Below are 14,061 nucleotides of genomic sequence, written 5' to 3' on the forward strand. Positions count from 1 at the left end.
ATGAGGGTTCAGGAACAATTCCAGTGACGACCTATACAAGTTTAGTTCAGAACAATTTTTAAATTTCTAGAACTTATTGTTGATCGTTTAGCTTTTTTTTCAAAATTATATTAGTAAATCCTCGATTACTTTCCCAGGGACGAATTTATTCATCATACGCTTGTGTTTTTGCACATGTACTCGTATTTAGACTTAATCTATCACACTCTTATAATAGGTTTCGACACAACAGCTATGCCCATGCCCCAATTTTCCGAAATAGCTTAGACGTAACAGGTTTTAGTATCGTATTTCATTCTGCAAAAAAATACTAGCTTAAACCTCATGTTAAAAACACAAACTCATGGCATTGTGATCATGTTTTAAAGAATTTCGTTTAAAAATCTCCAAACTATTTCAAAGGAGAAATGTATACCAAAACAAATACAGCGAGCTAAATTTTTTCCTGTTATAAGGCACTCAAGACTGTTTAAGAAATTGGGCCCAATATCAAGAAAGTATTTAGTCCAACCTCAATCTAAATTTCAACTCATTTGACCACATAACATCAAAAGTTATTTAAACCATATATGATTTTACACATTTTCAGAGCGCATTCTATCTTAAAATATATTGGTTTAAAACTTTGGTCAAGTTTCCAATGAAAAAAATATTCTACAGCCAAAAAAGTGTTGAGTACAATCCATTATTTTTAATTAATTTTTAATTATTATTACTCAAAATTATTTTTGCCCTAAAATAAAACTAAAAATATGCAATATTTTGAATCATTTAATGCTTTTATGCGTTTAAATGTGTTGGGTCTGAGTCAAAGATTTTGACACAAGTATTTTCGTGATTTTGGCTGGAGTTTTATAATTTATGAAAAAATCTCAAAATTAAATTAATGTATTTCGCATGTTTTCTCAAGATAGAATAATGAGAATTCATATTTGAACTTTGATTTGTATTAGACATTCAGCTAGTTTGTGCCAGTTTTTATCTAAAGTCGTGATTCAGAAAGTCCTTGGAGAGTTGTATCGGACAATAAAATCACGGTACTAAACAGTACCTTAATTTAAGAGGTCAGTTGTAACCTATTAAACAGATGTATGTCCCCTTAGTGACCAGTCACGAACTATCCCCAAACTAATTCAAGATATCAGACCTGACCTCAGCTTTCGCTAAACGTGGCCAAGTATTGATGGCTATATAAAGCAGGGGTGTGAGCCCAGCTGTACACGGATCTCAACAACCGATTACCATGAAGATTGCTCTGAGTTGCGTTGTGGTGCTTGCCTGTCTGGGTAATTATTTATTGTTTTATTTATTTAATAGTCAGAGATCAGTGTTCAACTTAAATTTTTGTGAAACAATATATGTTTTGTTTATTTGTTGGTGTCGTATCCATTATTTCTATTTTGCTTTTGAATGGTTTACAATGCGTGTATGTGGTAATTTAACGCCACTGGACATCATTGCACGACCATTCAAATATCGAAAACGGGACCCACCACGACAAAACAAACTATTCACAAAACAAAAGCAGGATGTGATACTTGTTTCTTCGCATAATTCTAACAAAGTTCAGATTATAACGATCATAAACAGGATTGTGATACAAACTCCAACAACAGAATATCTTTGAACGAAACAGTCAGCATGGTACCAGAAATGCATGCTACACAAGTTGACACATATAAATAGTTAACAAGCTATGTTCTTTTCATTGCAAACATATGCATTTAGATATACTTGGACAGGTATTGGCTTATAAACATGTACATTTCGTTTTTTTATAAAGAAAGATAAAGTACAATTATAATTAATAACATTTAATATAAGAAATAGGCTAATCGTTTTGATATTTTTGTCTCGGGCATACTAATACAGCATGATACTCTTTTTATATTACACATATTTTAAATACCGTTCTTCTTTCATAAAATATATTCTTTTTTTAATATTTGGATATTTTGCTTGCTTATTTTCATATTTTTGGTGTAAACAAATTATTGGTCTTCAATAAAGTCAATTTAAGATTGGTCTTCAATAAAGTCAACTTAAGATTAAAGCTTTTTAAACTATGATATAAATTTCACTAAGAATATTCATGAATACAGCCCATACAATTTTACATTTCGATACATGGATTTACGGTAATCAATCAATCATAAGGATGCACAAAAGTCCTTTTTACATTTCAACATCAAGATTATTTCTCTGTTTAATTAAATATTGGCTAACCATAATATCATTCTTGCATTTATAACATTTTTTTAAATGCCATTAAGACGCTACTTTCATGAGATGTTATGTTCAAAGGAGATAATAATACTGGACTTTATTTGTATTTTTTTTAACAACAAACTAGTCTCTTTGCAGCGCAATATTTTAACCAAATACTTAATCATTTGTATTTTTCGGAAAATAATACGTAACATTCTTCTTAATTCTCTATATAGTGGGGTAATGATCGTTGACTTTAGTATGGATAAGTTCATACTATTTGCAGCCATATGTTTCACTACCCATGTGTGAAAGTGAGGAGACAATGGTATCATACAGTTCCAACTATTTGCAGTCATATGTTCCATACTTCACTACCAAAGCGTAAAATTGAGAAGAAAAATATATCACATTCTTTTAGGGAAAAGGCAATAAAAATTTACTTCATAGTGAAATCACTATACGTAATGCAAAAAAACACATGATCAGCTGCAGCCTCCTGGGTTCTAAACCAAGAGCCGTTGAAGAAAATAAGACTTTTTTAATATTTGAGGGAAATAACTTCCTCTAACTTTGAGAAGCATCTTTACAAATAATTTACTGTATGGAGCCCCTTTACATAAATCATTACATCAGTTTTATGTGTATTGAATTTGAAAGAACATAAGACAAGAGATATACACCATTCAGCAATAATTGTAAAGCTGAGGGAGGTTTAGCAAAAACAAATTGAACCTCAACATATTAAGATAAAGAAAAAGTAATCAACAGAAAAAATGTTCTTACAATAATTCGATGATCTAGATTAATAAAGACGCTTGCCTTAGTATTACTAACGAAGTGTCGTCTTGTTAAGTTGAATATTTTTGTTAAAAAAATGCCATTAATTGTTCTAACCCGCTAAAAGGGTAAACATGTAACCAATGGGGGAATGACGTCAGAAGGCGCATGCGCATCGTTGAGGCCTCCCACTTTTTGAAAAAAGCGTTAACAAAATATAACTCGGCAGCTAAGTGGTAAATAAATTTAAGACGGGGTAAATATTAATTATAATTTCCTGTACATGTTTTTGCAATGTTTACCTTTGGCAGATTATTACATTTTGTTTTCGTGAGTTTGTTTTCATTTCAATTCAAACAAAATACACACTTTTGTTTCTACATCATTTTGTCAAAAATGTTCAAAACCTATTTTGTAGAATGGTGTATTCTTTCATAAAAAGAAAAAAAACACAAAAACACACTCTTTTAAGCATTCGGGATTTGTACTATTCATAACATAAATTAAATGGTGATTAACTGACCACGTCCATTTTATGGCCAGTTAATCACCATTCAATTTATGTTTTGCCAATGGAACATTTATAATTAATGTGTCACCATCTGTCAAAGTATAGGTTAAATTTTTACTTTTTGTAGAAAATAGTTGACATAAAATAATAAAGTTTGTGAACTGGTACTTAGACAGATGTCGACTCATAAACTGTATATGTTTCACTGTCAAAATACTCTTAAAGTGCTCTGATTTAGGCCCTTAACCAGTATAGAAATAGCGAAGAGAAATTGATGAGCAACATAAAATAATGTATTTAATATAAATGTCTTATTGTGATCAGTATTAGTGATTCTAGCTTGATGACGACAGGCTCTTCATGCTAACACCAATGGAATATATACGTGTATTTGCAGCTTTGGCCTATGGGGAGGAGTGCAGAGACACCGGAGACTGTAGTCACGTGACCTGCCCTGAGAACGACTATGTCCTCGAGTGCCACAACCGCCAGTGCACGTGCACTCACAGTAAAGCCCTCTCACAAATACGTTGTCATTACTTAATGAGTTCCATCGTTTGAACTTGGTTTCAGACAGACAAACAGACAGGCAGACCGACAGACAAACCAACAGACAGACGGAACGATTTCTTCTGGTTTTGATTTATACGATGTAAATGTTCAACAACATATATCGAATACAATAAAATATGTCAACGTGTATGGGCTGAATTTCAAACAGCTAATAAAACAGATAAGTAAGAATCATTTAAGTGCTAGCAGGACTTGGTAATTCTTGGCTGATACTAATGATACTATTCCAGCCACGGCCATGTGTACAGCGGCAACCGACTGCAGCGCAAACAAGTGCGACCGTGATTGGCACTGTGTGGACGGTCGATGCCGATGCGGCTTCGGATTCGGCGGACAAGGCCGATAGATCACGTCATTCATCTAAGTGTGTTATTATTCTGATAGCCAATAAATAAATCGTTACACAAATGTTTCTGGTATAATGTTACCGTTACTTAAATGGTATATGTAAGAGCCGACTAGCATTGTTTCTTCAGTTTGATAAATGTTCATCTTGGCCCCGCTTCAATACGATGCAACGTTTAAAACAACTTAACCTACCTGGATCACTTTAATATCATTTGCAACTGTATTTAGCCATTTACTGGGATTGGTTTAGGATATTTAAACACGCTGATCATCAACAAATAAAGAATACAGTATATTCATTTGAATTTATTTCTTGATTTAATTTTGTTTTGAATATCCCTGTAATTGCAATTGCATGCTCTTGCAAAAATGAACAGTACCAGGGTATGATCACAAGGTCAGGTAATCTATGTTTATCCGAAACAGTGTTTTCCTTTATATATGTACTGATCGCTATTTGTGACCTGATATAAGTGCGAAATTCAAACATAATTTCAGACCAACCAATGAAATATATTATTTTGGTGTCAGGGCTATTTTGTTCATTATTGACGTCATCAGGTCAACTTTTAGTCAGAGTATCAAGATTTGAATCCTTAAGAGTAAAAAGACTCAAGTAGTACAAAGCTTCGATAAGCAAAAAACGTGTGTGTTTATCATCACGACAAACATTCACAGTCAGATAATAGGCATTTGTCGAAAAAATATTGCTTTTTTGAAAAAGATAATTTGAAGTTAAGGTTTCATTTTAGTGAGAATCAAAATTTCACCTTCGCTTCATATTTACCAGAAGCCGCAATCTTGTTTGAAACGAGTGACACCAATGCTAAAACGGTTGATATTTAAAACTCCACGCGTCGGTTATTTCCCTTTACAAAATAAGTAGTATTAAACTGCATAGAATAAATATTATCTATAATATTGCAGCATTTAAATATATTCAAAATTATACTTACAACAAAAATATGGTTCGTGGTGAAAACATAAAAAAATACAATTTCCAAATAAATAGGTGCTATTAATGACTTTATTATTTCTAAAATGCATTATTATTCACCTTTTTGAAAAAATATACTTAAGTGTTAAATCAATTCATACATTTGATTTTAAATGACTATAAAAAGTATAAGAAAACGGCTTAAGTTAAGAAATGACTTGGAAGATGGAAGTTGAATGAATATGGGGCCAGAAGTTTGTTTTCTCCCACCTCAGATAAGTAGATCCAATAATTTAACCATGCTAGATATTCTTATCTTGCCCACGGGCGAAGATAAAATGCCCGTATGGAACTCCTTTTTAACGGTCACCACATTATAATAACCTCCCTTGTTGAAGACTGTCGTCAGTAGCATCAAGGAAACCTTGTCTTATGGTAATATATAGAACGCTAGTTAATTATTTCTCGCTTCAAATGTCACCATAAAACAGTTTTCACGCACCATTCAAGAAATAATGCTTCATTTTCTTTAGAACTATTTAAAAAGACCGATTTGACTATTAACATTAACTTGATCACTGCGCGCGTATCCATGACAACCACGTGCTATCGCACATCCATACGCAATTATTTTCACTAAGCACAAAAGAGTTCCAGCAAAAATACATTTTTAATTAATTTTGTTTAACTGAGGTGGGAGAAAAAGCATCTACCATAGCCGCTCGTGTCAGATAGTTTCATCCCGACCCTCGCGCAGGGTGTTTTGTGGAAACTCGGTAAACCTCGTTTCCGCAAAACACCCTACGCTCGGGTCGGAATGAACCTATCTTACACTCTCGGCCATGGAAGATACTTTTAATCTTTTAAGGATTTGACTTTCCTATAAAAATATAAAAATACAAGCTGTGTGAAGTTAGCTAAACAAACGACATTGGACATTGGACATTCAAAATCGAATGTTGTGCTGTCACGACATTGGACATTGGACATTCAAAAGTGAAAGTCGTGCTAGCACGACATTGGATATTCAAAATCGAATGTTGTGCTAGCACGACATTGGACATTGGACATTCAAAAGTGAATGTTGTGCTGGCACGACATTGGACATTGGACATTCAAAAGTGAAAGTCGTGCTAGCACGACATTGGACTTTGGACATTCAAAATCGAATGTTGTGCTGGCACGACATTGGACATTCAAAAGTGAAAGTCGTGCTAGCACGACATTGGACATTGGACATTCAAAATCGAATGTTGTGCTGGCACGACATTGGACATTGGACATTCAAAAGTGAAAGTCGTGCTAGCACGACATTGGACATTGGACATTCATAATCGAATGTTGTGCTGGCACGACATTGGACATTAGACATTCAAAAGTGAATGTTGTGCTGGGACGACATTGGACATTGGACATTCAAAAGTGAAAGTCGTGCTGGGACGACATTGGACATTGGACATTCAAAAGTGAAAGTCGTGCTAGCACGACATTGGACATTGGACATTCAAAATCGAATGTTGTGCTGGCACGACATTGGACATTCAAAAGTGAAAGTCGTGCTAGCACGACATTGGACATTGGACATTCAAAATCGAATGTTGTGCTGGCACGACATTGGACATTCAAAAGTGAAAGTCGTGCTAGCACGACATTGGACATTGGACATTCAAAATCGAATGTTGTGCTGGCACAACATTGGACATTGGACATTCAAAAGTGAAAGTCGAGCTAGCACGACATTGGACATTGGACATTCAAAATCGAATGTTGTGCTGGCACGACATTAGACATTGGACATTCAAAAGTGAAAGTCGTGCTAGCACGACATTGGACATTGGACATTCAAAATCGAATGTTGTGCTAGCACGACATTGGACATTGGACATTCAAAAGTGAAAGTCGTGCTAGCACGACATTGGACATTGGACATTCAAAATCGAATGTTGTGCTGGCATGACATTGGACATTCAAAAGTGAAAGTCGTGCTAGCAAGACATTGGACATTGGACATTCAAAATCGAATGTTGTGCTGGCACGACATTGGACATTGGACATTCAAAAGTGAAAGTCGTGCTAGCACGACATTGGACATTGGACATTCAAAATCAAATGTTGTACTGGCACGACATTGGACATTGGACATTCAAAAGTGAAAGTCGTGCTAGCACGATATTGGACATTGGACATTCAAAATTAAATGTTGTTCTGGCAAGACATTGGACATTGGACATTCAAAAGTGAAAGTCGTGCTAGCACGACATTGTACATTGGACATTCAAAATCGAATGTTGTGCTGGCACGACATTGGACATTGGACATTCAAAAGTGAAAGTCGTGCTAGCACGACATTGGACATTGGACATTCAAAATCGAATGTTGTGCTGGCACGACATTGGACATCGGACATTCAAAAGTGAAAGTCGTGCTAGCACGACATTGGACATTGGACATTCAAAATCGAATGTTGTGCTGGCACGACATTGGACATTGGACATTCAAAACCGAATGTTGTGCTGGCACGACATTGGACATTGGACATTCAAAAGTGAAAGTCGTGCTAGCACGACATTGGACATTGGACATTCAAAATCGAATGTTGTGCTGGCACATTATTGGACATTGGACATTCGAAAGTGAAAGTCGTGCTAGCACGACATTGGACATTTGACATTCAAAATCGAATGTTGTGCTGGCACGACATTGGACATTGGACATTCAAAAGTGAAAGTCGTGCTAGCACGACATTGGACATTCAAAATCGAATGTTGTGCTGGCACGACATTGGACATTGGACATTCAAAATCGAATGTTGTGCTGGCACGACATTGGACATTGGACATTCAAAAGTGAAAGTCGTCCTAGCACGACATTGGACATTGGACATTCAAAATCGAATGTTGTGCTGGCACGACATTGGACATTGGACATTCAAAAGTGAAAGTCGTGCTATCACGACATTGGACATTGGACATTCAAAATCGAATGTTGTGCTGGCACGACATTGGACATTGGACATTCAAAAGTGAAAATCGTGCTAGCACGACATTGGACATTCAAAATCGAATGTTTTGCTGGCACGACATTGGACATTGGACATTCAAAAGTGAAAGTCGTGCTAGCAGTTAGCACATTCAAATCAATGTATGACATGTTTTATGAATGAATGTTTTTTTTTACCGACTTTAAATTAATTTTGATGGCATGCAATAGTCGGATTTTTGTTTGTTTGAGATATTGTCTTGAAATTATTTGAAAAGGGTCAGAGATCACAAAGCAATGAACCATTATAAAATTTATTAGCACCAAGAGAGCAATGTCATGACGATTCCATTGAAATATTTGAAACTTAAGCATGATTCAGATATAGAAGATGTCACATATGCAGAGAAAGATTCAAATGAATATACTTATGAATGGTCGTGGATTATATGTAGACAAACAGTGATAATGCTTTCAAAATGGCATATTTTTAATAAGCTTAATTGTTTACACACCACTGCTACACATCTAGTACCATTTATAAAGGAAGTGAAGATAATTATATCCACAGTATATAATGACATATGGAAAATATAGACATGCATTGATGATTCCTACAAGTATAAATGTAATCGTCCGTACATCTTTTTTATCTGGTTTTACGTAAACACAAAAAAATATTGTCAATGAGTCGATAAAGTAACCTATTCCTGCCTGTCGACTTCTGTCGAATGTCGTTTTTTTATCGACTCAGTTAGTCGAACATGCTACGTCGTCTTCATTTGGTAAAGTTTATATGAAATAATTGTGTTCGATAAACCTTTTTGATATTTATAAGTCGACAGAATTACACAAAGCGTTTTATAATCAATCGCATCGACATTAAAGAATTCAAAATGACGTCTGCATCACATACGACATAAGTTCTTATAGGTTTTACAGAATATACAATTTATACATGTAGAATGTGACACCAGAGCTATTGGAAATGGCATCTTGGGCAGAACTGACAATGGTTAAAGGGTTGAAAGGAAACAAAGCGCAAATAATTATATAAACCCAACAAATGTGCACTTCAGTATGTGTTTATCTACAGAGCTTTAGAATAATTATATTACATTAATGAATGTGTCTGCATTTACATGGGAATATGTATGTATATCAATCGAAAGGATTGTTTTAATACAACTCTCAATAACAAAGGATGTGACTTAAGGCAACATACACACAGCTAAACTTGTCAATGCATAAACCATTGGCGATAATGCTACATTTTGATGCATGGGGATCCCATATAATTTTGGTATTATTTTAAAGGGTACTCCTGACAGATGAGTAAAAATGACCTATGTCCAGCAATTATTATTTGTATACTGGTTGTCGTTTCATTATATTTTTTCTCTTAATATTTACCACTTCCAATGGATGCCCAAATAATATTTGGTCACTATGAATAGACAGATATACGTTATTATAAACCATATTTTAAAAAATAAAAGCCAAGTTGAATGTCGTTATTTAACACAATAATTTGAATGGACAAATTAGAATTGCAGCCTTATCACCAGTCCAGGATTTCGGATATATATTTTTCTGCCACCTCAGAACAGTAGATTCAAACATTTGACCATGCGTGAAATTCTTATCTTCCCAACGGGAAAAGATAAACAAGTACCCGTATGGAACTCTTTTTTATTGCCTTCACTTTGCTGCATCCAGAACTATTTAAAGAACGATTTGACTATTAACATAATCTGAATCACTGCGCGAATATCTATGACAACCAGGAATTGTCATATATCTATGCGCACATTATTTTCACTACGCACAAAAAAGTTCCAGCGATAAAATACATTTTTACATTATTTTGTTTAACTGCGGTGAGAGAGAAAAACATCTACCATAGTCGCTCGTGTAAGATAGGTTCATACCAACCCTCGCACAGGGTGTTCTGCGGAAACAGGTAAACCTCGTTTCCGCAAAAGACCCTACGCTCGGGTTGGGCTGAACCCATCTTACACTCTCGGCCATGGAAGATACTAATAGGCTACATAATGTGATTCTTGAGAAAAATAAATAAACTTGAATGCTTCTACACTTGACAAAAAATAGCGTGAGACGGTGTCCAAGTGTGCAGGTCGTGTGGTAATGGACCTAGCTGTCCGACCAGCCCGTCATACCACACGTTTCCAAAGGTTTCTGATTGAAGTACTGCACAATAGTGCGTCTCTCTGTGCATCGTGACTCCTGCAAGTTGATACACGACTTTCATTTTTGAATGTCCAATGCCCAATGTCGTGCCAGCACAACATTCGATTTTGAATGTCCAATGTCGTGCCAGCACAACATTCGGTTATGAATGTCCAATGTCCAATGTCGTGCCGGCACGGCAATCGTTTTTGAATGTCCAATGTCCAATGTCGTGCCAGCACAACATTCGATTTTGAATGTCCTATGTCCAATGTCGTGCTAGCACGACTTTCACTTTTGAATGTCCAATGTCCAATGTCGTGCCAGCACAACATTCGATTTTGAATGTCCAATGTCCAATGTCGTGCTAGCACGACTTTCACTTTTGAATGTCCAATGTCCAATGTCGTGCCAGCACAACATTCAATTTTGAATGTCCAATGTCCAATGTCGTGCCAGCACAACATTCAATTTTGAATGTCCAATGTCCAATGTCGTGCCAGCACAACATTTGATTTTGAGTGTCCAATGTCCAATGTCGTGCTAGCACGACTTTCACTTTTGAATGTCCAATGTCCAATGTCGTGCCAGCATAACATTCGATTATGAATGTCCAATGTCCAATGTCGTGCTAGCACGACTTTCACTTTTGAATGTCCAATGTCCAATGTCGTGCCAGCAAAACATTCGATTTTGAATGTCCAATGTCCAATGTCGTGCTAGCACGACTTTCACTTTTGAATGTCCAATGTCCAATGTCGTGCCAGCACAACATTCGATTTTGAATGTCCAATGTCCAATGTCGTGCTAGCACGACTTTCACTTTTGAATGTCCAATGTCCAATGTCGTGCCAGCACAACATTCGATTTTGAATGTCCAATGTCGTGCTAGCACGACTTTCACCTTTGAATGTCCAATGTCCAATGTCGTGCCAGCAGAACATTCACGTTTGAATGTCCAATGTCCAATGTCGTGCCAGCACAACATTCGATTTTGAGTGTCCAATGTCCAATGTCGTGCTAGCACGACTTTCACTTTTGAATGTCCAATGTCCAATGTCGTGCCAGCATAACATTCGATTATGAATGTCCAATGTCCAATGTCGTGCTAGCACGACTTTCACTTTTGAATGTCCAATGTCCAATGTCGTGCCAGCAAAACATTCGATTTTGAATGTCCAATTTCCAATGTCCTGCTAGCACGACTTTCAGTTTTGAATGTCCAATGTCCAATGTCGTGCCAGCACAACATTCGATTTAGAATGTCCAATGTCCAATGTCATGCTAGCACGACTTTCACTTTTGAATGTCCAATGTCCAATGTCGTGCCAGCACAACATTCGATTTTGAATGTCCAATGTCCAATGTCGTGCTAGCACGACTTTCACTTTTGAATGTCCAATGTCGTGCCAGCACAACATTCGATTTTGAATGTCCAATGTCGTGCTAGCACGACTTTTACTTTTGAATGTCCAATGTCCAATGTCGTGCCAGCAGAACATTCACTTTTGAATGTCCAATGTCCAATGTCGTGCCAGCACAACATTCGATTTTGAATGTCCAATGTCCAATGTCGTGCTAGCACGACTTTCACTTTTGAATGTCCAATGTCCAATGTCGTGCCAGCACAACATTCGATTTTGAATGTCCAATGTCCAATGTCGTGCTAGCACGACTTTCACTTTTGAATGTCCAATGTCCAATGTCGTGCCAGCACAACATTCGATTTTGAATGTCCAAAGTCCAATGTCGTGCTAGCACGACTTTCACTTTGAATGTCCAATGTCCAATGTCGTGCCAGCACAACATTCGATTTTGAATGTCCAATGTCCAATGTCGTGCTAGCACGACTTTCACTTTTGAATGTCCAATGTCCAATGTCTTGCCAGCACAACATTCGATTATGAATGTCCAATGTCCAATGTCGTGCTGGCACGACTTTCACTTTTGAATGTCCAATGTCGTGCCAGCACAACATTCGATTTTGAATGTCCAATGTCGTGCTAGCACGACTTTCACTTTTGAATGTCCAATGTCCAATGTCGTGCCAGCACAACATTCGATTTTGAATGTCCAATGTCGTGCTAGCACGACTTTCACTTTTGAATGTCCAATGTCCAATGTCGTGCCAGCACAACATTCGATTTTGAATGTCCGATGTCGTGCCAGCACAACATTCGATTTTGATTGTCCAATGTCCAATGTCGTATGTTTAGCTAACTTCACACAGCTAAAAAATACACACTCGATTGTCTAAATTTATCAAATGCATGGCAGTTTAGCATCAACAACGATATAAATTTTTTTTTTATAAAACAACATATAGAACAAGAGTCAATGGGTAGAAATAACACTATCAAAGTGACGCAAGAAAACGTACTTTAACAACTGCTTTCTTGAATAGTTCTTGCTGGTAAGATTTCAATACAATGACTTAAATGTTATTTTAGCTCTGGTTATGATGTCCAACAAACAATGAATATGAAAAATATATTAAATATTATTTAAAAAAATCATATTCCGTCAAATAAGATACTTTTAATAATATGCAATGAATAAACCGTCAATGCACCGCAACTGGCTCCCTTAAAATGAGTAAACTAATCTTTTAATTTTCTGCTGTAATTGTACATTCCTTCTCATACCTCAGTCCCCAATTTCTTCAAAAGCATAAAAGGCTTATGTCCTTTATTTCATTTGGACAAATAAATAAACATATACTCGTTTTTGCATAGCAAAAGTAGTTTATCATAACTTTCTGTAATAGTCTCAGAACTCTTTCAAATGAGAGAATAAAAGGCATTATACCGAAACAAAAATATTCAGCTAAGCCAGTGGCGTAGCTGCCGTAACGCACAATACGCCCGTGCGTACAATTTGTCACACAAATCAGAAAATATTTGGGGCCAAAAATGAAATAAAAACTGAAGGGTTAGGGGGTTGAAGCTTTCGCGGGCCGCCTATATTGAATATGTGAGACAATAAGATCTAAAAAAAATCCAGTATTCAGTAAAAGCCTCGTTTCGCGTTTAGTTGAAGGAACGCCTTTTTATCCATGCAGTATACAGGGACAGTTATACAAGTTATACAAGCCTGGTGAGTAGTTTCCCTTATTGTTGAGTCATACATGAATCGGCAATAAATACTGAATATATCAATTAAAAATATATGAATTCAAAATGTCAAACGCCAACTTTGAACCTCCTAATTTTGACATGTTCAAAGATAATCTTTAAACAGTTGACAATGCTGATAAATTAAACTCTTAGCAGCAAAATGGAAACATAACTATGAATTTTCCTCCTATCCTCAAAGTGGTACATTTGGTTATGTGTGAAGCATAATGAAATGTGTAGTGACCCGTAGCATTTGATATAAGAGGACGATACATCAAAAATTTAAGACAGAGGTGTCTGTTTTAACTGTTAATATTCATGAAATATTTTTATTTTAAATATCAGATACAGAAATATTCTCTACATATATTGACAAGACCCATTTCTCAAAACTGTCGAATATTCTGCGGGTAAAAAAA

At 36.0% G+C, this 14,061-nt stretch overlaps 1 protein-coding gene across 1 annotated transcript; it reads left to right on the plus strand.

Annotated features, from left to right (window-relative positions):
- Positions 1 to 1,243: 1,243 nt before the first annotated feature.
- On the plus strand, positions 1,244 to 4,418 carry LOC128218985 (serine protease inhibitor Cvsi-2-like). The gene is made up of 3 exons (XM_052926772.1): positions 1,244 to 1,286; positions 3,897 to 4,007; positions 4,303 to 4,418. The coding sequence occupies exons 1-3, from the start codon at positions 1,244 to 1,246 to the stop codon at positions 4,416 to 4,418; spliced, it is 270 nt and encodes an 89-aa protein (XP_052782732.1).
- The last annotated feature ends 9,643 nt before the right edge of the window (positions 4,419 to 14,061 follow it).

This window comes from Mya arenaria, chromosome 15 (assembly GCF_026914265.1).
Source record: "Mya arenaria isolate MELC-2E11 chromosome 15, ASM2691426v1".
Taxonomy (NCBI): domain Eukaryota; kingdom Metazoa; phylum Mollusca; class Bivalvia; order Myida; family Myidae; genus Mya; species Mya arenaria.

Excerpts from the sequence above, each read along its gene's own strand:
- LOC128218985 (XM_052926772.1), top strand. The coding sequence starts at position 1,244 with ATGAAGATTGCTCTGAGTTGCGTTGTGGTGCTTGCCTGTCTGG. Across the intron at positions 1,287-3,896 it reads TGTGGTGCTTGCCTGTCTGG|CTTTGGCCTATGGGGAGGAG; the intron begins GTAATTATTTAT and ends GTGTATTTGCAG. Across the intron at positions 4,008-4,302 it reads CCAGTGCACGTGCACTCACA|CCACGGCCATGTGTACAGCG; the intron begins GTAAAGCCCTCT and ends ATACTATTCCAG.